This window comes from the organism of the source record quoted next, unplaced genomic scaffold, assembly GCF_019419815.1.
Source record: "Pyrus x bretschneideri cultivar Hongxiangsu unplaced genomic scaffold, Pyrus_bretschneideri_v1 Contig4, whole genome shotgun sequence".
NCBI classification, from domain to species: domain Eukaryota; kingdom Viridiplantae; phylum Streptophyta; class Magnoliopsida; order Rosales; family Rosaceae; genus Pyrus; species Pyrus x bretschneideri.
Window position 1 is genome coordinate 2,159,557 of NW_025999723.1, and position 23,255 is coordinate 2,182,811.

The 23,255-nt window shown below is 37.3% G+C and overlaps 3 protein-coding genes across 5 annotated transcripts; 2 read left to right on the forward strand and 1 right to left on the reverse strand.

The window, feature by feature from the left end:
• Positions 1-3,246: 3,246 nt before the first annotated feature.
• On the forward strand, positions 3,247-8,872 carry LOC103958235 (N6-adenosine-methyltransferase non-catalytic subunit MTB). 3 transcript variants are annotated; one of them, XM_048565108.1, is made up of 7 exons: positions 3,247-3,390; positions 3,858-6,669; positions 6,995-7,078; positions 7,213-7,317; positions 7,440-7,548; positions 8,021-8,172; positions 8,343-8,872. In XM_048565108.1, the coding sequence occupies exons 2-7, from the start codon at positions 3,973-3,975 to the stop codon at positions 8,784-8,786; spliced, it is 3,591 nt and encodes a 1,196-aa protein (XP_048421065.1). In that variant the 5' UTR covers positions 3,247-3,390; positions 3,858-3,972; the 3' UTR covers positions 8,787-8,872. The 3 variants fall into 3 exon arrangements, with proteins under 3 accessions (XP_048421065.1, XP_009368757.2, XP_048421066.1); XM_009370482.3 differs by having other exon boundaries at positions 3,959-6,669; XM_048565109.1 differs by having other exon boundaries at positions 3,966-6,669.
• Positions 8,873-9,175: 303 nt separating this feature from the next.
• LOC103958236 (sec-independent protein translocase protein TATB, chloroplastic) lies at positions 9,176-11,920 on the reverse strand. The gene is made up of 6 exons (XM_009370483.3): positions 11,584-11,920; positions 11,363-11,484; positions 10,638-10,697; positions 10,245-10,548; positions 9,738-9,878; positions 9,176-9,641 (listed from the first exon to the last, which is right to left on the reverse strand). The coding sequence occupies exons 1-6, from the start codon at positions 11,798-11,800 to the stop codon at positions 9,529-9,531; spliced, it is 957 nt and encodes a 318-aa protein (XP_009368758.2). The 5' UTR covers positions 11,801-11,920; the 3' UTR covers positions 9,176-9,528.
• A 5,941-nt stretch (positions 11,921-17,861) lies between these two features.
• LOC103958237 lies at positions 17,862-20,843 on the forward strand. The gene is made up of 2 exons (XM_009370484.3): positions 17,862-18,161; positions 19,162-20,843. The coding sequence occupies exons 1-2, from the start codon at positions 18,078-18,080 to the stop codon at positions 20,560-20,562; spliced, it is 1,485 nt and encodes a 494-aa protein (XP_009368759.2). The 5' UTR covers positions 17,862-18,077; the 3' UTR covers positions 20,563-20,843.
• Positions 20,844-23,255: the final 2,412 nt, after the last annotated feature.

Genomic DNA, 23,255 nt, shown 5'->3' on the forward strand with positions numbered 1-23,255 from the left:
CAATAATATCGTCTAAGAAAAAACGTCTGATATAACTTCAAATATTGTTATAGATGTTTGATAATATTAAAACAGCCCTCGGGTTTTGCAGTCACATTCATGCGTGTGAAATGCAGTGGATATCCATGCATGAAGCATCAACCGTTTTCCTTCCTGACAAATATACAGTTCACCTTTTTCTTGGCCAACTGAAATATCTCCTCTCTATTGGGTTCACAATCCTCATATTCTCTGATACATGAAATACTCAAATCAAGTTACAACACATAATATATTAGTAATCCCAATATATTGAAATCGAAACAACACAAATAAACTAAAGGAAACTTGTGTAAACTTACGGTGAAGCTGAAATTAACATCGAATCTACAAAACGTCCTAATGAGCATAGCGCATACAGTAGAATTAAATGTCTTGATATGCATTATTCCATCTAGAACAATTTCGAATGTGGTGATAAAGCTATTGAGACTCGATTTGCATGGTAGTGGCATAGTTTGCAGAAGACAGAACTGGAAGTTCCCGGATGAACCATACACTCTCTTAGCCTTAAAATTCAAACGTCTTTAAGTTCTTTTAGTACCTGCAAAATTGAACCTTGCAAAGATTTAAAACAGCCAAATAATGGATTTAAAACTTCAAACATTAGCAACGATCGTTGTTTAGCAAAATGCTCACATAATATGCGTGTGGAAAAAAAAAATCAAGTTTTGTTATGTTTTATAATTTTAACAGCTTTTCCTTAACTCTTAGAAAAACCAAACTCATTTATAGAGAAACAAACAAAAGAAGTTTACAACAATTTTTTCCTAAATTCCAAAAACTATGCTTTATAATTTATAATATGTGAGGTGCATGATTTAAAAAAATGATCTTACAAAAATGGACATGACCATAGTGTGTTCCGCTAGTCTTCCATGGTGTTTTCTTCTCCATTTGTTTCGATTACTCTTCTTATGATTTTGTGATTCCGTTCTGAGCTTTCGTTCTCTTTCTCCCTCTCGTCTCTTTCCCTCTTAAAATAACCACATTAGAACCAATAGCATCAACTAAACCACGTGAAGCTGCATCCTCACCAGTCCAAACACTCCCTTGGGCAACCTCATCCATTTTATCTACCTGGCAACACAGGAAAAGAGGGACACTTCGGTGTTTCAAATTAACAGAACGAAAAGTATGTGAAACCAAAACAAAGAATGAATTGATGCGCATATATACGTTCATCGATCTGGAAAAAGTTGCCTTGCCAAAACTGAAAGAATTTCAAACGCTCAAAATCAGATTTTACATTTTACAATAAAATAAAAACCCAAAAATTATCAAATTATAGAAAACCAAACCGAATTTAAAGAAAATGCGCGGGAGAGAGACTTACCGATTTGTGTACATTCTTAGCATGCAAATGGGTGAGAACTGAAACCTGTAGAGAAATAGTAGGGAAAGAAGGAGAGAATATGGAGTGGTAGGTTGCAGTCAGAAAACAGAAAGAATAGAGTTGTACGTGGAGTTGTGGGAGGTTACAGAGTCTCTTGAATGATCGATTGTATAGAGAGGTTTGTGTGAGGACGAAGTTTGATCAGAAAATGGGGGAATAGAAGATAGACGTGGGTGCGTTGGTTTCCGTTGGCAATTATCTCCTTTTTCCTGTAATCTTTTAACTTTGAACGGGAACTGATGATGAAAGGCTGTGAGAGTTTAAAAACTGAATGGGAACTGCTGTGCAGTTTGAAAATAAAACATGCAGAACGTGGTGATTCTTCCTCCCACGTTATTTTAATTTTATCTTATCTCCATTTTTTTTTTAAATTTTTTTTTTCTTTGATTATCTGATATGTGTTTGTACCAAAATGTCCTTGCAGATTATAACCCCTTTGATGTTGTTAGTTGTAACTTTTTTTTGTTTGGGGGGCTTTTTAGTCCAATTATTTTGGTGAAGCCTTGAGACACCACACTTGATTTCTGGCTTTCTAATATTAAAGATTTTATCTTTTTCTTTTGATTATCTGATATGTTTTTGTACCAAAATGTCCTTGTAGATTATAACCCTTTTGATGTTGTTAGTTGTAACTTTTTTTTTGTTTGGGGGGCTTTTTAGTCCAAATATTTTTGGTGAAGCCTTGAGACACCACGCTTGACTTCTGGCTTTCTAATATCTTTTGATTATCTGATATGTTTTTGTACCAAAATGTCCTTGTAGATTATAACCCTTTTGATGTTGTTAGTTGTAACTTTTTTTTTGTTTGGGGGGCTTTTTAGTCCAAATATTTTTGGTGAAGCCTTGAGACACCACGCTTGACTTCTGGCTTTCTAATATTAATTAATTAAAGATTAAAGATTATCTTATATGTTTTTGTACCAGATGTCCTTGCAGATTATAACCCTTTTGATGTTGTTAGTTGTAACGTTTTTTTGTTTGGGGGGCTTTTTAGTCCAAATATTTTTGGTAAAGCCTTCAGACACTACACTTGACTTCTGATTTTCTAATATTAAAGATTAAAAATATAAAGATGGATGTAAATATATATATATATATATATATATATATATATGAGAAATACTAAGAGACTCTCAAAAGTTCGACTGTAATACCATTACCAATTTACCATGGCAGAGGCAATGCCTTGCGTGATGCCCTTCTTTTGGCCAGACAACGAAACATAAGGAAGATTATAGTGGAAGGAGACTCCAAGTTGTCATTGACAAGATTCCTGAAAGATGTGTAGCACGTTGGAGAATTAGACCTATTATTGCAGATATCAAAAGGCTTGCTTCCTCCTTCGAGTCAAGTGGAATGGAACCATGTTCTTAAAGAAGCGAACTTCATGGCGAATGCTATAATCTCCTCTAGTCACCATGTTAGTAATATGTGTATTTGGGAGGGATGATCCCTCCAAGTTAAAAATGCTTTTCAGTTTAACTTTAGATATCTCAGATGTTCATGAAGCTTCTCTTTAAATTAATTTATTTGTTTTCTCAACCAAAAAAAAAAAAAATCCATACCTACCAAACTAAACTTAATTAAACTATTTAACTCATTAATGATATCAATTTACTAAAAAACCTAAATATAGTTTTGTTGAGTGTAATTTGAAATTATACTTGTGTAGAGTCAAACCGTAACCAAACCGGTCAATTTGTTTCTTAAAGTAGCGGTCGAACCGGCGTCTAGGGCTTTACAGGAAAAATACACAATTTCTCTCTCTCTCTCTCTCTCCCCTTCTCTCTCATCGCCCACTCTCACTCCGCCTACCCGCCAATGTTCCACTTTCTTCCTCCCTCCAAAATTTGAAGGCGTCGCAGTAACATAATCACACGTCCTAGAGAAGGATTTGCAGACTTGCGACTTTTCGATCGGCGTTGAGGTTTAAGGGACGGCGGACTCTTTCTCGGGTAAGTCCGATTCAGATTTTACGAAATTTGAGATTCCGAAACCCTAGTTTCTACTGTATTTGGTATTTGGGGCATATGTGAGATTGGACTGCAATGTCAACGTCAAACCCCTTAGAATAGGTGGATTAGCTTGCAATTTTTTTCTTAATTGTGCTAAACCTTTGGAATTAGAAGCTGTCGAATTGGGTTTACTGTTCAGAGTGTGTTTATGTGCAATTACTAGCATTAATATGATAAAATGAATCGGTTTAGTTGTTCTTCTTTTAGGGTTTTGGTTGAAATTGCGTTTGAAGCACCTTGTTATTGCAAAAGAAGAAAGCTTGAATTGGATTTTTGGTATTTCAGTTTGAATGTTGGTTAGGTCAATCGAATTGGGTTCGGGGTTAATTGTGATTTGTTTTCAACTCTCTTATTTTTAGCTGGATTCATTGACTTGTGTTGATTTTGTGTTTTACATCTGGATCCAGGATCATTTGGTCACTAGGCTTTCCAGTATCTGCTCCTGATGTAAAGCACATCAGGAAAATCAGAAATAATAGTAATAATTATTATGTTTGTTAATTTGAAGGCCTTAGGGTTTTGATGGATTCTCCTGAACATAGTCGGAGTCATGTGAAACGAGAGTTGGAGGATAGCTCAGATTTGAGGAGTGATAGGGCTGGAGATGATGAAGAGTGGGAGGGCAGTGAAAAGAGGAAGCACAGGTCAAGCCGATCAAGAAAGTCTGGCAATGGAGAAGACACGGGAGGAATAGAGAGTAGTGGAAGAAGGAGAAGTTATGGGGACAGAAGTGAGAGCCGAAAAAGATCAGGTGGTTCTAGCATTGCAGATAGCGATGAAGATGATTATGACTCAAGGAAAGAGTCGCATTCTAAGCAGATGAAGAAAAAACAAGAAGAGAGCAGTTTGGAAAAGTTGAGCAGTTGGTATCAGGATGGGGAATTAGAGAACAGGCAAGATGGCGGAGATAAGTCGGGAGGTAGAGGGTCAGTTCGGGCTGAAGAAAATGACAGAAGGAAAATGAGCTCAAAGCTTACACAGCATGAGGATTCTCAGAGTAAAAGCAAGAATAAAGAGGAAAGACCCTATGATGGAGAGCTTGAAAAGACACTTGGTAGAGACTCCAGGCATTCGGAGAGCAAGGAAAGTAGCCGCGAGAGGACGCATGGTTCTTCTGAACAGGTGAAGACCTCAAGAAGAAGATGGGATGAATCAGAAGGTGGGAGAAAGGCAGAAGAAAGTCATTATGAAAAATCTGATTCAAGAAGCAGTAAGCCTTCTGATCCTAAGTACGAGAGTTCTAAGGAGAAGAGTATCTCTGTGAGAAATGAACCCAGTGACAGGAGAATCCGTGGTGTGGATTCAAACAGTGATAGGCCTACCAAATCTAACAGGGAAGAGAGAAAACTTGATTTGGAAAAGAGTAAGAGCAAAAGCAGGACTGAAACACTGGAAGAAGGCAACAGTGATAGTCCTGTCACTCGTGAAGATAGATCACACAGGGAGAAAACTGAAAAGCATAGACAGCAGAGAACTCCAACTGGTCGGGATGTTGCTGAAAGCAAGGAGAGGTCTTTGAATGCAGATGAAGAAGCAAATGCGGGGACGAAAGACAAGGGTCCTAGAGAAGTAGAAAGTACCACCAGGTCGAGGACACCTGATAGGAGTGGGAGGCGTTATCAGGATTCAGAATACTTTGAGATGGATCATGACAGGAATTTTAATCTTAAACGGAAAGAACTGGAAAAAGATGGTTATAGGAATGATCGACCTAAAGGCAGAGATGATGACTGGACTGGCAGGAGTAGGGATCGGGAAGGTTCCAAAGAGAACTGGAAAAGAAGGCAACCCAGCAGTAGTGAAAAAGACTCCAAAAATGGGGACATCAATTACGATCAGGGTAGGGAGTGGGAGCTGCCACGACACAGTCGTGAGAGGACTGACAGTGAAAGGCCTCACGGTCGGTCTGGTAATAGGAAAGATGGAAGCCGTGGTGAAGCTGTGAAGACCTCATCAAATTTTGGAATTTCAAATGAAAATTACGATGTGATTGAGATCCAAACTAAACCTATAGATTACGGAATAGTAGAATCAGCATCCAACTTTGCCAGGAGAACCGAAGCTGGTCAGCAATCTGATGGGAAATCAGCACCAAGTGATGAAGAGTGGGCATATCTGCAGGATGACAGGAAAAGGAGTGATATGTATGGATCTGGGCCACCTAGGGAAGATTCAAAGGAAAGATATACAGATGATATTAACTCCTTGCGAGATCAGAATTCATGGAGGGAGGACTATGATGCCCTTGGAGGCAAAGGAAGAGGACAGAAGGGTTTCATGCCTGGGCATGGTACTGGTGGCCAAAGTTCTGGGGGTGGTTCACAGCCTCCATATGGAAATGCGGAGCCAGGTTCCTTCAATAGAAATGCTTCGCAAGGGATGAAAGGGGGGAGAGTTGGTAGAGGAGGAAGGGGTAGGCTTACTGGAAGAGATAGCCAACCGGTAGGAATCCCACTTCCAATAATGGGATCGCCGTTTGGCCCTCTTGGAATGCCACCACCTGGACCTATGCAGCCACTTACACCTAGCATGTCACCTGCTCCAGGTCCACCGATGTCCCATGGTGTCTTCATTCCTCCATTTTCTCCTCCCGTGTGGCCTGGGGCTCGGGGAGTTGACATGAATATGTTAGGTGTCCCACCTGGTCTCTCTTCAGTCCCTCCTGGACCTTCAGGCCCAAGATTTCCTTCTAACATGGGTACGCCAACAAACCCTGCCATGTTTTTTAACCAATCTAGCCATGGAAGAGGAGTTCCTCCAAACATATCTGGCTCTGGTTTTAATTCTGCAGGACCAATGGGACGAGGAACTCCAGCTGATAAAAATCAAGGTGGTTGGGTTCCTCATAAAAGTAGTGGACCTCCTGGTAAAGCTCCTTCCAGAGGAGAGCAGAATGATTACTCTCAAAATTTTGTCGATACTGGTATGCGACCCCAGAATTTCATCAGGGAGTTAGAGCTTACAAATGTTGTGGAGGATTACCCCAAGCTGAGGGAGCTTATACAGAAAAAGGATGAGATTGTGGCTAATTCTGCTTCACATCCCATGTATTACAAGTGTGACCTGAAAGAGTTTGAGCTATCCCCAGAGTTTTTTGGAACCAAGTTTGATGTCATTCTTGTGGATCCACCTTGGGAGGAATACGTTCATCGTGCTCCTGGTGTTGCTGACCACACGGAGTATTGGACATTTGAAGAAATAATGAATCTTAAGATTGAGGTAGTATGGCTGAAAATCACATTTTTTTTCCCTGACGAAAGACTAGAAATAGGCATATCTATGAGCTGCAAAACTTGCTGCTTAGTTACATTTTATTTTTTAACTTCGTAGTGGTAAATATTAATAATAAAGCAGGTATCGACAGCTGCTTCATATTATTAAATATTAGCATTTTCATATTCTTTAGGCTGCACATACATTTATATGTACTGTACTGTATTAGACATTTAGACTTCATTCATATGCCATAAAGGTTTAATTATTGCCTTTACGCTTCCTCTCACCTTTGACTCAGTAATTGAACTCTTGTCTTTTGTGCTCACAGGCAATAGCAGACACACCTTCTTTCATTTTTCTTTGGGTGGGTGATGGCATGGGTCTTGAGCAGGGTCGTCAATGTCTAAAAAAGGTATTTAATCAAGAATTGTTGATTGGATTGTAAACGCAACATGTGGTTGCCTTTGTTGATGTAATATGGTGTTGGATAATATGTTTGTGTAAACTAATTGTAATTATTGACATCTAATCAATGTGTTCCTGCAGTGGGGCTTTCGTAGGTGTGAAGATATATGTTGGGTGAAGACAAACAAAATTAATGCAACTTCTGGTTTGCGGCACGATGCTCATACTTTGTTTCAGCACTCAAAGGTTGGTGTAATGTTTCTAGTGTACACCTGTATCCTATCACCTGCCCTCCTCACTTGTTGAAAATCCTTTGTGGTAAGTTGAGTGTTTTTTAAATGGTTTGTTCTGTTGCCAATACAATGAAGGAACATTGCTTGATGGGAATAAAAGGCACAGTTCGTCGCAGCACTGATGGGCATATAATCCACGCCAACATCGATACAGATGTGATAATAGCCGAGGAACCCCCGTACGGTTAGTAACCACATCAAGAACGCTGAGTTTTATTGCTATGTGTGAATCATGGATATAAAGTTGAAGAGTGGTGGGGGTTTTTATCTTAATGTTTCTGTGATTGGGTCTTGTGATGTGTAATGAGCTGGTGGCAGTAGCATAGTCTGCTAGAGTGTGAATGTTTCTAAAATGAGTTAAATGTTTTATGCTGTTGGTTTATATATAGTAACTTGGTATTCATGTTATTTCTGTTTATGTTTTAGACATTAAATGGTGACACAATGATCTCTGTAGCGAAATTTTACTTTAAGTGTAAACACAATAACAGATAGAAACAGTCCTATCCTCGAACAATTAACAAAGTGAGGAATGGGGGAGAGAGAAAAGGCATTATCAATTACATTATTCTTGGTTCTTGGTATACCATCCCACTTGCATCTAGAGCAATGAAAATGAGCACCTATGATGCTAAATTATGCCTTCGCAATTACAGGTTCAACCGAAAAGCCTGAGGATATGTACAGGATTATTGAGCATTTTGCCCTTGGCCGCAGAAGGCTTGAGCTTTTTGGTGAAGACCACAACATTCGGTCTGGCTGGCTGACTGTTGGTAATGGACTATCCTCATCGAATTTTAATGCCGAGGTAAAATAGCTTAAGCTCAAACTCTTTGTGCTTTTTGTTTGGTTTTATATTGCAAAGTAGAAATATGAATAACCATACATGCCAGAAAGTGGGCTTAGAGTCGATTAATTGTACCACTGCATCAATCCTGTTCCCTTATCAACATCAAAATTCGTTTCATTAATCTCCAGGGCTATATCAAGAACTTTGCTGACAAGGACGGGAAGGTTTGGCAAGGAGGGGGTGGACGAAACCCGCCTCCAGAGGCACCTCATCTTGTTGTGACAACTCCCGACATAGAAGCACTTCGGCCCAAGTCACCAATGAAAAACCAGCAGCAATTGCAGCAGCAGAATTCATCGTCCATTTCTCTGACACCGGCAAATTCCTCCAACAGAAGACCTGCCGGAAATTCGCCACAAAATCCAATTGTTCTTGGTATAAACCAAGAAGGTTCAAATTCCAATCCCTCAACTCCAGCTTCTTGGGGGCCTCCACCAATGGACGGTTTTAAAGGGAGAGACGGCAACAATATGTCGTCCGATGATAAGGTTTTTGATATGTATGGATATTCCGGACAGCCAAATGCAGAGTTTGTAGATTTTGAGTCTCACAGACATATGAATTTGTTGTAACAAAACTCCGAGTATTCTCTTTATTTGTATTTTAATTTTTTTTCCCTCTAATATAATGGAAAGAAAATGCGCCATTGTTATGCATCCATCTTCTTCGTCATTGTTCATCTTTTTCCCCTTCATTCAATGTTTAAAATATCGGTATGCAAATATATAAAAATATGATGGATGTATCGATATCGGTTGCTTTCGATGAAAATGATGAAATTCTCCTATGAGAGTTTATGGATATTAACTGATATGTTAAAAATATAAACAAAATCTATCAGTTTTAGATGAAATTTAAGGGTTTTTCTGATATTTTGTGAAGTTTGGACCTCACCCTCTTTCCATGTCTTTTCTCTAATTCTCCGATATTTTCAAGGAAATATTGACCCGTATCGAAAAAATTTCCGACAGTACTTTCACCTTGAATAAAATTGCTCAACTAATTGTGTCTTTGAAGCTGAAGACATCATGGTACAAACCCGAAAAGAAAGGCCGAAATTGTCACTTCCTAAAAAATGGCATACCTACATTAGTACCAGGTCAAGATATTGCTACTAGATGAGATTGCAAACACCTTTTTGGTCTCTGAATTATACAGAAATTCTATGTACTAGACTAATTCCATATTTTCTTTGAGAAGGAACAACAAAAGTGGGATTTCTCAGCTCCATTCATCCTCTGTCAAAGCTTCATGTCTCAACTTTGAGATTTATGAACAATTGGCAAGCGTCCGTCCATCAATTGTAATTTGTTCTTATGTCTCAATTTGAGGTTGTTGAGGCGAAGGCGTTCTGGCAGCAGTTTCTTCTTCAACAGTTTGAGGTTGTAGGGGTAAAGGCGTTTCCGCAGCAGTTTCTTCAACAGTAGCTGTTACCAATGTACGTACACAACAAAATCATCAAGAGCGAGAGAGAGATGTATGCATTCAACAAAGTTGTCAAGAGAGATTTGATAACGACTAACCTTGAGACAAGGTCTGAGGTTCAAGCTGACTTTCCACTGGAGCAGACGCCTGCGCCTGCTTTTGGGCAGCTGCTAGCTGCTCCTCTGTGATCTTTAAGTACTCTTCTGTGGTGTATGCTCTGGGTGGTGATGGAGCCCCATCTGCATTAGACAATTGACAGGTCCGGGTTTATTAGACAAAAAACTATTTGCATTGAATCATACAGCGACAACTTGAATCCGATTAAAAAAAAAAAAAGGACTAAATACTGAATATTTTCCTCTGTACAAAGCAGATGTAGCACACATGAAGGATGATGCATGTGCAAGAAATATTATGGGAGATAGAACCGTCTCAACATTTCCCAGCTCTAGTTACTCGAATTTGTTTTCTTTCCTACCATTAGTCCATATTCTAAACCTCAAAAATTTGTACTAAAGTTCCATAATGTGTCAGATGATGTAATGGTTACTATTTACTTTTTCAAAACGAGGGTACAAAATTTGAGGAACAAGTTAATCGCTTACTGGTGTCAGCCATGGTCTTGGATTCATCAGCCGTCGTAGTTGATGAAGAAGTTGAAGTCTTGCCCATTATTCTGGCATTGTACGCATCTATTGATGATAAACTTGAAACGTCTACAGTTTTGGAATCTTCAGCCGTGGTTTTGGAATCTTCAATCATGGTTTTGGAATCTCCAGTCGTGGTAGTTGATGAAGGGGTTGAAGTCATGTCCATTTTCTTGCCATTGAATGCATCTATTGATGAACTAGAATTGTCATCAAGACCGATCTCCTTTTCTAGGGTGCTCTTGAAATCCCTCGAAACTTCCTACATGCAGATGTTCGTACATGCAACATTGACATCCTTCTCATAAGAGGGCATAAACATACATTTTGAATGAAGCTCATATTATCTACCTGAAGTTCTCTAATGGTGGGTTGAAAAGCACGCAAAGTTTTTCCTAAAGTCCGAGCAACCTGCATGAAGATAAATCGTTACTCAGGAATGCCAGAACATCTGCTAACTGTCGAGACTAAACATTATCAATTCTTTTCTAAAGCTTGTTATCCTAAGCTCTTGACACTATCATTTTGACAGACGAAAATTCTGTGAGGGGTTCATATGCCAATCGTAATCCCCCAGTTCTCCAAAACCCCTCCATCCCCGCTACTCAAACTGAGAATACATGCATCTACACGAGAAATTAAGGGCTCGTTTGGGATTTGCTTCTGGGAAGGTCAAAAGTGATTTTAACGACAGAAAAATTTAGAAGTGCTTCCTGGGAGAAGCACTTCTACTGCGGAAGTCCTTCCAAATGCATTTCCAGGAAACATTTGGATTTCTTAAAACATTATTGTGCTTCTAGCACAAGCAATTTGGCTGTAAGAACTAATGAGTAGAAGTGTTTTTTACGAAACAATTTGAGAGCTCAATTTTCAGCTATAATATAACATACCATGGGTAATGCTAGGAAGATTCAATTTGGAGACTAAACTTTGAAAATTAAAGAACATAAAAGTTGATAATTGGTTTATTACTTAAGCGTTGATGTCTTGTTCATTTATATTGACGACACACCATTTAGTTTGTAAACTTAATCTCCAAATTGAGACTCTCTAGCATTACTCAACATACCACTCACCTCAGCAAGTCCTTTTGGACCAAAAACCAGCAGAGCCACCACGCCAATAACGAGAGCCTCCGGAGCTCCAACCCCAAACAGGGATGCATAAACCACCATACCCTTACACCTTCCCCTCCTCTCTGCTCCGCCAAATCACAAACAAGCTGGACTGATTAAGCAAAACAGCAAACAAATTGCAAAAGCAAGAAAAACCTACGAACCCAAATATTGAAAGTTACCTAATTTCAAAGACTTCGGCGCCAATGAGATGCCCAGCTGCTTCAATCCAATCCATGGCGAGAAAGGGCTGAGACCCAGTGGAGGAACCACTGAGCAGAGCTGAAACTTCGGGTCTTTGCAACGAAATACGGCTGCTTTTGTGCCTCTGGCGGTGGATGACGGCGAGCACACAAACGTAGCAGCAGCGGGAGCAATTTTGGACGTCATGGCAATCATTTCAAGAATTTTGATAATTTTGGAGTCATGAGCTCTGGTGGCAGTTCTTCCAAAATTATACCGACCAGAAGAAGCATTGGAAAGTGGGCTTTGCAATCCAACTGAGAGAGGATCACGAACACTGAATGATTTTAGAAGATGGGTTTGATCTGTACCGTTTGTTGGGCCACTTTAATGTTGTTGATGTGCTCTTCTTTGGGCCCAAATTATATGTGTTATTTGTTTTCAGATACAAGCTAAGGCGGGTCACGGTGGGTTAGAACACAAGATCTTGTTTGGAGAGGTAAACACTATTAACCGCTTTGGTTACAACAAATAATCCTTTTCATGTGAAAATTTGGCTCCTAATGTTCTTTTCTTTTCTTTTTGGTATATGGAACGAAATGTTGTTTTGTAGGGGGTTAAGTGATTGTTCCAACAATAGATACTCTAAGCTTTATTTAGAGTTTATTGAATCACGAGAGTGACAAGTCACTCCCTCGCCTTGCAGCATCAACATATGTCTTCTAAGTTAAGTCGTTTCCTAAAATGACTCAACTTATTTTACTATAATCCAAGCAACAATACTTCTTAATCAACTAAACTAACACATACGTGCAAAAGATTCGTGCATCAAGAGTTCGAAAGTACTTTCAAAATGACTAAAAGCGATTTTAGCGAAAGTGCTTTTAGGTTGTAAAAGCACTTGAAGTGCCTCCTACAAGAAGTACCAGTAATGTGCTTCACGCAAAATACATTTAAGTGTTTTTCTAGAATTGATTCCAAATATATTCTTACTATAAGCTCTTTCAGCCATTTTAAAAATACTTTCAAACAAACTCTAAATCCTACAACAATGATTGACGTTCATCCATACTTCCAAAGCAGGATGATGATGAATTATTTTGATGAGAGAATTTTGCATAGGAGGATAATTTATGATGGAGGATCTTGAATTAAATCTTTTATATGCATATAGTATGTTATGCATGTGTTTGTATATTAAAAGTTTGTGATCAAATCCCCCACCTACTTGATAAGTGGAACATGTGGTGTGCTGGTTTAGCTTTTGGCTTGTAGGACCATAGCCACACCACCTAGCCACCCCATTAGAGGGACCATTTTATGAAATATCCAGTAGTTGCACCTCCCTTGGGTGCCCCTGCCTTTTCCAATATTTGGTTACATGGGTGGATCTAGAACAAAGAAGTATCACGTTCTACACTTCAAATGTAACCAAACATATATATATATATATATATATATATATTTTTTTATCAAAGTGGGATATGAATATGATGAGCGTTAATATGATAAATTATCCTTGTTTGGTGGGCCAACCAGGGACGAAACCAGAAATATGTAAGAATGAGGGCATCTTCAAACAATAAGGTACAATTAAAAAACTCAAGAATTTACTGCACAAAACACTTATATATTAATCCATAAAGTTTTTCATACAACATCTTACAATATTCCTACGCGTTTTCATGCAAATAGCTCCCTCTATAAAAATAATGTTGTCATTGATCCATTGATCTCCCATTCGATTTCTCAATCGATTCTTCAAAAATTTCATGGCCAAAAATGCTTTTTCAACAATGGCAGTAGCAACTGGAAGAGTTAATGCTAATGTCACAAGCATGTAAACTAGCGGATGCACCTTGTCTTTTTTCCACTAGACCATTTTTTTTTTTTTATATAGTTTAATTAGAACTGACGTTGGAATTGAAATGCAATCCATTTTTTCATTTATAGTTTAATTAGGACTTGGGAATTGGAATGCAAAAGTATACACACAGTTGAGTGGGGGCGGATGCTCCCTTAGGCCCTATACAGCTCCGTCCTTGGGGCCAGCATGGAAAGGCTTCTCCATAGTGTCGCGTTGAGAGTATTGTCTCATGTTGGGTTGATGAGGTGTTTTGTTGAGCATTTGGTAGGCATGTCGACATATATCAAGCTATGCTACAAAGACTCTTCAAACATCACCTATCGTGCCCTGTTGAGATATGTTGAGTATACATTTCAACGAACACCTGATAGGCACTATTAAGTCTTGTATCAGATTGTCATAAGGTATTCAGAGGACTTTCCAAGCCATTCTTCCGTTTTCGTAGGATCTCAAGACATAGTTGATCCCTAAATGAATTTGCTAGGGGAGAAAACTAAGCTTAGTTATTAAGGGTTCTAGTCCGACGTCTAGGCTCAATCCAAAATCCTTATGGGTTGCACGAACACTGTCTACTATAAATCACTTGTACATTTACTTACCACAAATAGATATGAAAGGAGCTTGTATTGTTTCATCTCGAAATTTTTATGCTCTTACAACATAGTATTAATCTTACATGTGAACAATCACGTATCATATCAGCTATATAAGAATAAATTTATTTTATACCTGAACAACTATATATCATTCAGATTCATAACTCACTTGATCTGATCATAAAGTTCAAGTAGAGATGAGAACACAATCTTAATGTAAGTGTGTGTGACTAGGTAACATGAAACTTAATAATTAAAAAGTAAAATCTGAGACCATAAAGGTAAAAAGGTACAAAGCTAGGAAGATAAAAAGGTTAGTAATAATGTAAAGGGATCCTCTCAGATTCCTTTCTATCTAATTCATTTAGTTCGAGATTCGGATCGTTAAAATTTAATCCAATAACTAAAAATAAGAGACTCGTTTAAAAGTGATAGTAACTGTAATTGTAACTGTTGAATTAAATTTCAACGGTTCGAATTTCGAACTAGGTGAAAAGGGATCCGGCTTTCCAGTAATAATAATAAATTGGAAGAAAGAGGGTGTTGAGATTTCATTATCGGAAAGCAAAAGGATTGAATGGGATGGAGGGATGATAAAAGCGAGAACCACCCGTGCAAGTTTAATTTAATGTATGTGCATGTCGCTATCTTACGCTCGTGGGGTGCGCACAAATACCCATTCAGAAAACACAAAGGCATCGCCCCCACGTGCACATCTTTGACAAAAGGATTCATCTTAGTGGAAAATATAATTAAAATTAGGACTTTCTGCCTTTTCATTTTCTTTTCTTGGTTGGAATTTGTCTGCCTTACATTTCAACATAGTGATCAACTAATAACTCATTTAAAAGTACATGTAAAATAATTAAAAAAAAAAATTTGATGAAACTATTTGGGTTCAAAAAATATTTTAGTGTTTTTTCTTGTAAAATACATTAAATATGTGTTTCTTGTATGAATCATTTAAAGTGTTTTTTTCAATAACCACTTAAATTTTTATTAAGGATTATTTTAAAAAAGATTTCCACTAAAATGCTTTTGATTATTTTAAAAGATATTTTAAACGAGCACTTAATACATCATTTTATAACCTTTTTTGCCAATAAATTAACAGAATATAAAGAAAAATTTACACATGATATTGTATAGCCATCTCCAAACGAAATAGGTAAACACAACCCCATCTAAAGTTATAGCCTCGTAAAAAATTATTTAGAAATGAACAATTTCATGCTACTCATATACCTTCTCTCTAATCGAATGAACTAAATATAACCTTCTCAATAATTTATTAGTTTTAAATTTATTAGTTAATTTAACTAAACTACCGTAGTATGTTCAAATATAGCCGTTGAATTTGAATTAATTATTAAAACAGAAGAGCTGGACTCTAAAAAATGGGCTAAGAGAAGGATATATTTGGTCAGCCTAATGCCCTTTTGGCCAAATAAGTGGGCTATCCATAAAATTTTAACTCAGACATTGGTTACGGATAAATTTCTAGACAAACATTTTTTAACTTTTGAACCTTTAACTCTCTTCATTGGCAAAACGCCCCAGTTATTCTCCAATAATCGGGCCCACTAAATATTGTAATTTATATTTAACTTGAAAAGTTATTGAATTTACGGTTATTCTGTTGGGTTGTTCCGTTGTGGGGATCGCAACTGAAATGTGGTCACGAGAGGGGCGAGGGATGTGCGTAACGTAAAAATCAGAAACCCATAATATTACGAGTCATGAGTATCACCGCCGCTGTTTTTCCCATTAAAATCACCGCTGAATCATTAACTTGGTGGGACATGGTTGGTAAATTAAAACTACATTAGAGCCCAATTATGTCATTTTGTATTCTCTGGCTACTAGAAGCACTTTAATTTGTACAAATAACATGTGGTATTTGCTGCTGGAGAATATGATTTTTTATTGTTTGTTTCTGCTGTTTTCGGATCTAAGCTTGTGTGGGCCTTCAGTTGTATCTTAGGTTGCTGCACTCATTTTGCTTGGGCCTTTTACTTTCCTATTGTTGTTTATCCAGCCATTTTTGGGTCTTTATCATAATGAAAGCTAACTTTGTGATAAAAAAATATATATATATAAAAAAAAAACGACTGCTGTAAATACTATATCATTTCTCATTACCAATAATAAATTTTTTAGTATTAATTAAGGGGTCGTTAGATAATAATTTGTTTTTACTTTTTTAAACTGAAATCTTGTTTGATAGCTATTTTGGTTTTCATAAAGTGAAAACAAGAAAAATACTTTCTTAAGTTTTCAAAATTTTGCCTTCAGTTTTTACTTTGTTGTTTTCAGTTTTCATTTTTATGAAAATTGAAAAACTGAAAGTAGTCAGTTAGGGTAATGTTAGTAAGACAATCTATTAAAACTATATTTTGTAAATCGTATGAAACGGTTATTGGTGATTAGATTAGTGTTTATTAACGTGCTTATTTTTTATTGGTGACACGTCACACAATTTACATATTTGGTTTTAAAAGTTGGTTTATCTAGCGTTATTCAGTTGTCAAACGGCTCTAATTAAAAATGTTTAACTTAAAAAAATTACACATATAAATAAAAAAAAGGTAATGCTCTTCAAACACCCGTTTTTACGTCTCACATACTCTTGTTAATTTTATCTATCGATCTTATTCAATTCATTCGGCTCAACCTCTGAAAATTAAGAATGGCGTTTGAGAAAGTGTGAATAACATCACCTATTAAAAAAATGTGTGTGTGAGATAGATGGCAGCTGGCTTTCTTTTGTCCAATCCCTTATCCAATTATCCCCCAACTTGCAAGATTTAATCATTAATTAGTGAAACCCATGGCCACATTAAGCTAGTTTTATACAACTATTAGTTTTGTCAACATTAAATAGATACATATGTAACTTGTGGAACAAGTTCCTCTTCATTGCAATGAAGAGAATCTGTTAACATGTCCAGATCATTATTATGTTTGAAAAACATAAAACCAATCAGATCTATTGTATCAATAATAAACAAATTAGGAGAGATTATTGCGTAGGTTCATGTGATTAGAGATATAAAACGAACAAATATATTTTCTCGAATACAGTCGAGACCTTTCCCAACAAGGGATTAAGTTATTGCATTTAAGAAAATACAAACATATAACATAGGTTATTTTTTTGCCTGATCTTTTACTATCATCACCTAGAAGTATGTTTTTAGAGAAACGAACCTCTTGGCAGGCGTTGGTACTAGTTATGGTCCCTCTATTCAAAATTGCTACATTTGGGATCACTCCTTGCCTTCGACGGCTTGGAATGTATTAAACTTGAATGTACTCCGTTCGTTATAAATTTTATTTTCTAGCAGAAAATATACAACAATATTATATATATACTTTTTATAATTTCATAATAAAAATTTAAAAGAAAAACTAATAAAAAATTTGAAAACTTTGATTTTTTAAAGATAATGACAAAATAAATGGTAAAGTGAATAGTATCATGATTGATTTTTTAGTGTAAAAATATAATTTTTCGTTAAAATAAACAGTGTCGAAAATTTTTCATTAAAATTCTCGAAATTAAATAATGCATCAAGTGACAAGCCCACGTGCAACTAATTTCTTTTCTCCTTGGTTTATCGCCATCATCGTCGACATCCACACTATTTTAATTAATTGATACCCAAAATATTTATAAAAATAAATTAAATAATGCAGCAATGCAATAATGCGAGATGGATTTTGCTAGAAAATAGAAATAAAAAATAAGCGTGTGGGTCCCATTTCAAGAGAGAGAGAGAGTGCATATACAATACAAGCTCACATTTTTCGTTCATTCATTCAGGTTCAAGAAACGTTCATTACCAGATCGAATCCGCCATGCCGGTCGAATCTTGCCGGAAAAACTCTCCTTATCCGGCCACATAGCTCGGAATTCGAAACCCAGTTGCTCAATCTTCGCCCGAGTTGTTTATTTGAGAACAAAAAAAGCGGAAGAATTTAGCTTCTGAAGCAAAGCAACGAGCTTTGTGGGATCACAAAAGCAATCATGAATAGCAGCGTTGACACTATCAACGCCGCCGCCACCGCCATCGTCTCCGCCGAAGCTCGCGCCCAGCCCACCAACATCTCTGTAACTCTCTCTCTCTCTCCCCCCCCCCCTCTTCTCTTGCATATATATATTTCTGCATGGGTGTTTTTCTCTTCTCCCAATTTGTTAATTTGTTGTGACTTTTGGGTCCTTGTTATACTCTGTTTGGTTGCTGAGAAACTGTGGGAATCTAAAAACACAGTTATGGCCAGTTTGATCTTGCGTTCTTTTACTTATTTTCAATCCTCAAAAGTGAAAAGTATGAATCTTTGAGTGTTTTTGTAGTGCAAATAATCCTTGGAATTGTCACACATCTGTGTGTGTGTGTGTGTGGCATGACTTGTTTTGTTTCTCAAATCAATGAAAACATTAGAGGAAAAAGTTGAGAAATTTGATTGAACTCAGACAATTTAATGACTGATTAATTGGTATAAAAATGTAAGAATTTATTTTAATTTCAGTTTGATGGAGACTTTGTTGTGTTTGTATTGCTATGGTGACTTCATTTTATTTCAACTGCTAGTATTTTAGGTAGGTATGTTTTGATGTGGTAGATAACTCGGGAATTCCAGATTTTGCTAGGCAGCACCTAGCAGAGTTTCAGAATTTTCTGTAAGGTATCTGGTGAACATTTCGTAGTTTAGATATTCTGGAGTTTCAGCGGAGAAATCCAGCGGGGAAGGGTACCTACTTCCCATTCTAACAGCTCTTCTTTCTTGTCGCCATTGCTATGGAGGATGTCGCCCGATGGCTTTTATAGATTCGGCTTTTAGAGTGCCAGTACACCGGAATAGCTTTAAACCCAAAAACTGTAAAATTCAATTTCAGTTGCCATCTTTGTGTTATTTGCTATCTGATGTAGAATGGTGTATAAGTAACTTTTACATGAAATACTTTTGTATTCGTTTGTGGGTCAAGAGTGAACTCAAATCTTTGCGGTGATAAATTTTGAAGAGTTGGTTCTTCTGGTGTCTTTCGTGCATTGTTTTGGTGTTAAATTTTGAAACTGTGTCGTTGACAATCTTTTACCATTTGACTACAGAAAAGAAGATGGGGAAGCTGCTGGAGCCTATATTGGTGCTTCGGGTCACATAAAACTAGCAAGCGAATTGGTCATGCTGTCCTCGTTCCCGAGCCTGTAGTGCCAGGAGCTGCAGTTTCAACCTCTGATAACCAAACAACCTCCACCGCAATTGTATTACCCTTCATTGCCCCTCCATCTTCTCCTGCATCTTTCCTTCCATCCGATCCACCGTCTGCTTCCCAATCACCTGCTGGATTTCTGTCCCTCACATCCCTTTCTGTAAATGCCTACTCTTCGGGTGAACCTGCATCCATGTTTTCCATAGGCCCTTATGCATATGAGACACAGTTAGTGTCACCACCTGTATTCTCTACGTTCAACACTGAACCATCTACTGCTCCATTCACTCCCCCTCCCGAATCCGTTCAGCTGACTACACCTTCATCCCCTGAAGTGCCATTTGCTCAACTTCTGTCATCTTCATTGGACCGACAACGTAGAAACAGTAGCAACAACCAGAAGTTTCCACTGTCCCAATACGAATACCAGCCTTACCAACAATGTCCGGGAAGTCCTGGTGGTGATCTCATATCACCAGGATCAGCAATATCGAATTCAGGAACATCTTCTCCGTTCCCAGACAGACACCCTATGCTTGAGTTTCGCATGGGGGAAGGTCCCAAACTCTATGGATTTGACCATTTTACCAATCATAAGTGGGGTTCAAGGCTAGGTTCTGGATCATTGACACCAGATGGTGCGGGGCTGGGTTCCAGGCTAGGTTCTGGAACATTAACACCAGATGGCTATGAGCTAGGTTCAAGGCTAGGTTCCGGATGTTTGACCCCCAATGGTGTGGGAGTTGGTTCCAGGATGAGTTCTGGATGTTTGACGCCTGATGGTACAGGGCCAGCCTCGACAGACGGTTTCCATATGGAGAACCAGATTTCTGAGGTGGCATCCCTGGCCAACACAGAGAGTGGATGTCACAATGGTGGAACTGTATTTGATCACAGGGTGTCATTTGAATTGACTGGTGAAGATGTTGCATGCTGTCTTGCGAATAAAGCATTGAGAACTGCAACGGAATCTTCAAATGATATAGCAGCAGAAATCTCAATTGAAACAGATGGGTTATTAACAGACTCCAACAATCACCGCGAGTTTAATGTGGAGGAAAGTTTGAGTAGAATTCCTGAAAATGCTTTGGGAGAAGGGGAGGATCAAGGTTACCGGAAGCAAAGATCCATCACACTTGGGTCGACAAAGGAGTTTAATTTTGATTACACAAAAGCTGAAGTTCCGAGTAAGTCCAACATCGGCTCAGAATGGTGGGCTAACAAAAATGTTGCTGCTAAGGAATCTAAGCCTTGCAATGACTGGACTTTCTTTCCGATTCTACAACCCGGAGTTAGATGACATAGCAATGGTTCAACATGGCTTTTACTGATGTGTATAGGTAGGGGATGACGTTGTTGACAGATGAATGGATGCAGAGGTGAGAGTTTCTTACGAACGAAAAACATAATTCAGAGAGAATACATTGTAGAATTGTTAGTGTGAGTAGTGAGTACTCAAAGAGCATTCTTTAGAACATTTTTTTACTTTGATGTTATACAGAGGATAGAATTCACTTATAAAGATGATGTGCTATGGATTATTTTTTGTTCAATGTGTAATATAAAGGTCGAATTACGTCATTTGTGTAATGCATTTTATCTTGGTAGGATTTGTACTCGAAGATGCATATCGCATTCTATCAGGAAAAGGCCCAGAAAGCTCATACTTTCTGGGCCTTATTGGAAGTTTAATGCATTATATCTTCGAAAGTCGATTTCTTTGCCCTAAACCAGTTGTGAATTCGAAAACCAAAATCGGGTTCATGCCCGAAACCAGGTTCAAACTTGGAATGAATGGAGACGGAATGGAACGCATGAAGTGCCTTAAATATGTAGGGTAAGAGCTTCACTGGTCTGGCATTGTAGGGTAATGGATGTGCAACCAATCAAGACGGCGCCAATAATTGTTATGAAGGATTAAAAGGATAAGCATAAAATTAAAAATGTCAGATCGGTAGTGGCCAAAGTTCATGTCTCTGTCAACCACCACAGATGGTTTAGTGGTTGAGACGAATTCTTGACCTATATTCTACACAGCACATTATGGGTTCAATTCCTGATTTTGATGAATCACACGATGGTGGCTATGAGATGTTGAAATGTCTATGTGAGTTTTTCCGACATCTAAAAAGATGGATTATCGTGACAAAACCATCGTCCGGTCCTTTTTTTTGTTGTTGTTAAAAAAAGCTCAAAGTCTGTCCTACCCGCTTGCCCAAAACAGGGCAGAAATGCAAACTGGGAACAGGCTGTGACCAACAAACCAGGAGACATGATAAAACAAGAAGGAAAGCATTAGGGCAGCATGTCATGTGGAAAAAAGTTCATGGCTCCAACTCCAAACCTCATCACCATCAGCTGGATCGAGATGCATATTGCAGTGTGGCTAATTGCACACCAATAGGTTTTTGTGGTGCTTAGAAATAATTGAGGGTTTGTTTGGAACTGCTTCGGTTGGAAACACATTTTTGTTGATTTTTTTAAATGTGTTTTTTCAACATAAACATGTTTTTTAAGTTTATTTGTTAAACTTAATAAATAAATAAAAACATTTTGATTATTAGATAACATTTTTAGTCGCTTTAGAAGAAATACTAGACACGCATTAAAACTAATTATGGATTATAAAACACCTTTTGGAGCTTAGAGTTCATTACCTACAAGTGCCTCATTTTAATTAAAGTTTTTGACATACTTCTCATAAAAGTTCTTTTAAATAATGTAAGTGCTTATAAGCAGAAGCGTTTAGTACAAACACAAATATCAGCAAACCGTCCTTGACAATTTTTTAATAATCAATATGGGCTATAAGTTGAGCAAAACATACACATGAGACTTAAAAATAAAATTACACATGAGAGCAACTCATTCGAGGAAGATATTTTTGACTCTTTCTGACACGTATTTAGCTCAAAATATTAGACTTCCAATTCTTTATTGCATGTGAGATTGACGTTAATGGTTTAATAAAATGTGTCACATGATTTGGTTAAAGATTATCACATAACCTTTTTTGGTTAAAAAGAATCAGCTAACGGCTTCTTTACGATGGTTTATATTTTTAAGGGTGGAAAACACTTACAAAGATAGTTCAACCTCTTATAGTCATGATCGTGTAATTCACCGACATAAAAAATTAAACCGAAAACGTGTCGTGTGAAAATCTTAAATGCTTTTATAATTATGAATCCGTATGATTCAATATTTTTTAAAGACATCTTTAATTAATCTATCATTCAATTTTATTTCTTTCTTGTTTGTTTTTCTCTCTTGGCAACATAGTAGACAAAATCAAAAACCAAAACATGTTACATCGCGCATGCTAGTTTTGTCGCTGATCCATCTAAGCATCGTACATGTTTAATATATCTATTGCAAACCGAATTTTGTTGTTAATGAGTTAAAGAGTCTCATTCTACAATTTTATTGATCGGGCCTCACTTGGTCGGCGTCATCCACAAAAAAAAAAAAAAAGAAGAATTATAGGTTACATAACTGACATTAAATAATTTCTTGCAAGTCTTGCCTCACTATCAAGTCTATCATCTTATGAGAAAATAATGATAGGATTAGGCGTTTGTCTTGGAACGCCATGTCACAATTTGTCTTTTACTTCCACTCCCTATCCGATGTAACACTTCCAATTTCTCATCAGATCAAAGTTCAAACCAGAGATTGGTTCACAGAGGTTCAGTAAATATTAAATTCCGCATGCAATAGATTAAAAAAGGATGTAATATTGGGTGCCGATCGGTAACACTTTTTTTTTTTTACTCACGTTTTTTAGAGCCTACTTCTTAGTGTATTTTAACGATTAAAATCGTTTATCTTTTTTATCTCCACTTAAAGATTATGTTGAACAAATCACTCAAATATGAAATTACTTCACCGTCAGATTAAGGGTTTAGCATTCAAAAAATCTCATTCTACAATCATCACAAGTATATTTTTCTTTCTAATTATAAAATATTTAAAATGCAAAATAAAAATTGA

Coding starts and splice junctions, on each gene's coding strand:
- LOC103958235 (XM_048565108.1), top strand. CDS start 3,973: ATGGATTCTCCTGAACATAGTCGGAGTCATGTGAAACGAGAGTTGGAG. Junction 7,318..7,439: donor CTTTGTTTCAGCACTCAAAG/GTTGGTGTAATG, acceptor AATACAATGAAG/GAACATTGCTTGATGGGAAT. Junction 7,549..8,020: donor AGCCGAGGAACCCCCGTACG/GTTAGTAACCAC, acceptor TCGCAATTACAG/GTTCAACCGAAAAGCCTGAG.
- LOC103958236 (XM_009370483.3), bottom strand. CDS start 11,800: ATGATTGCCATGACGTCCAAAATTGCTCCCGCTGCTGCTACGTTTGTG. Junction 10,698..11,362: donor GTCCAAAAGGACTTGCTGAG/GTGAGTGGTATG, acceptor ATCTTCATGCAG/GTTGCTCGGACTTTAGGAAA. Junction 9,642..9,737: donor ACCTCAGACCTTGTCTCAAG/GTTAGTCGTTAT, acceptor CATTGGTAACAG/CTACTGTTGAAGAAACTGCT.
- LOC103958237 (XM_009370484.3), top strand. CDS start 18,078: ATGAATAGCAGCGTTGACACTATCAACGCCGCCGCCACCGCCATCGTC. Junction 18,162..19,161: donor CCCAGCCCACCAACATCTCT/GTAACTCTCTCT, acceptor ATTTGACTACAG/AAAAGAAGATGGGGAAGCTG.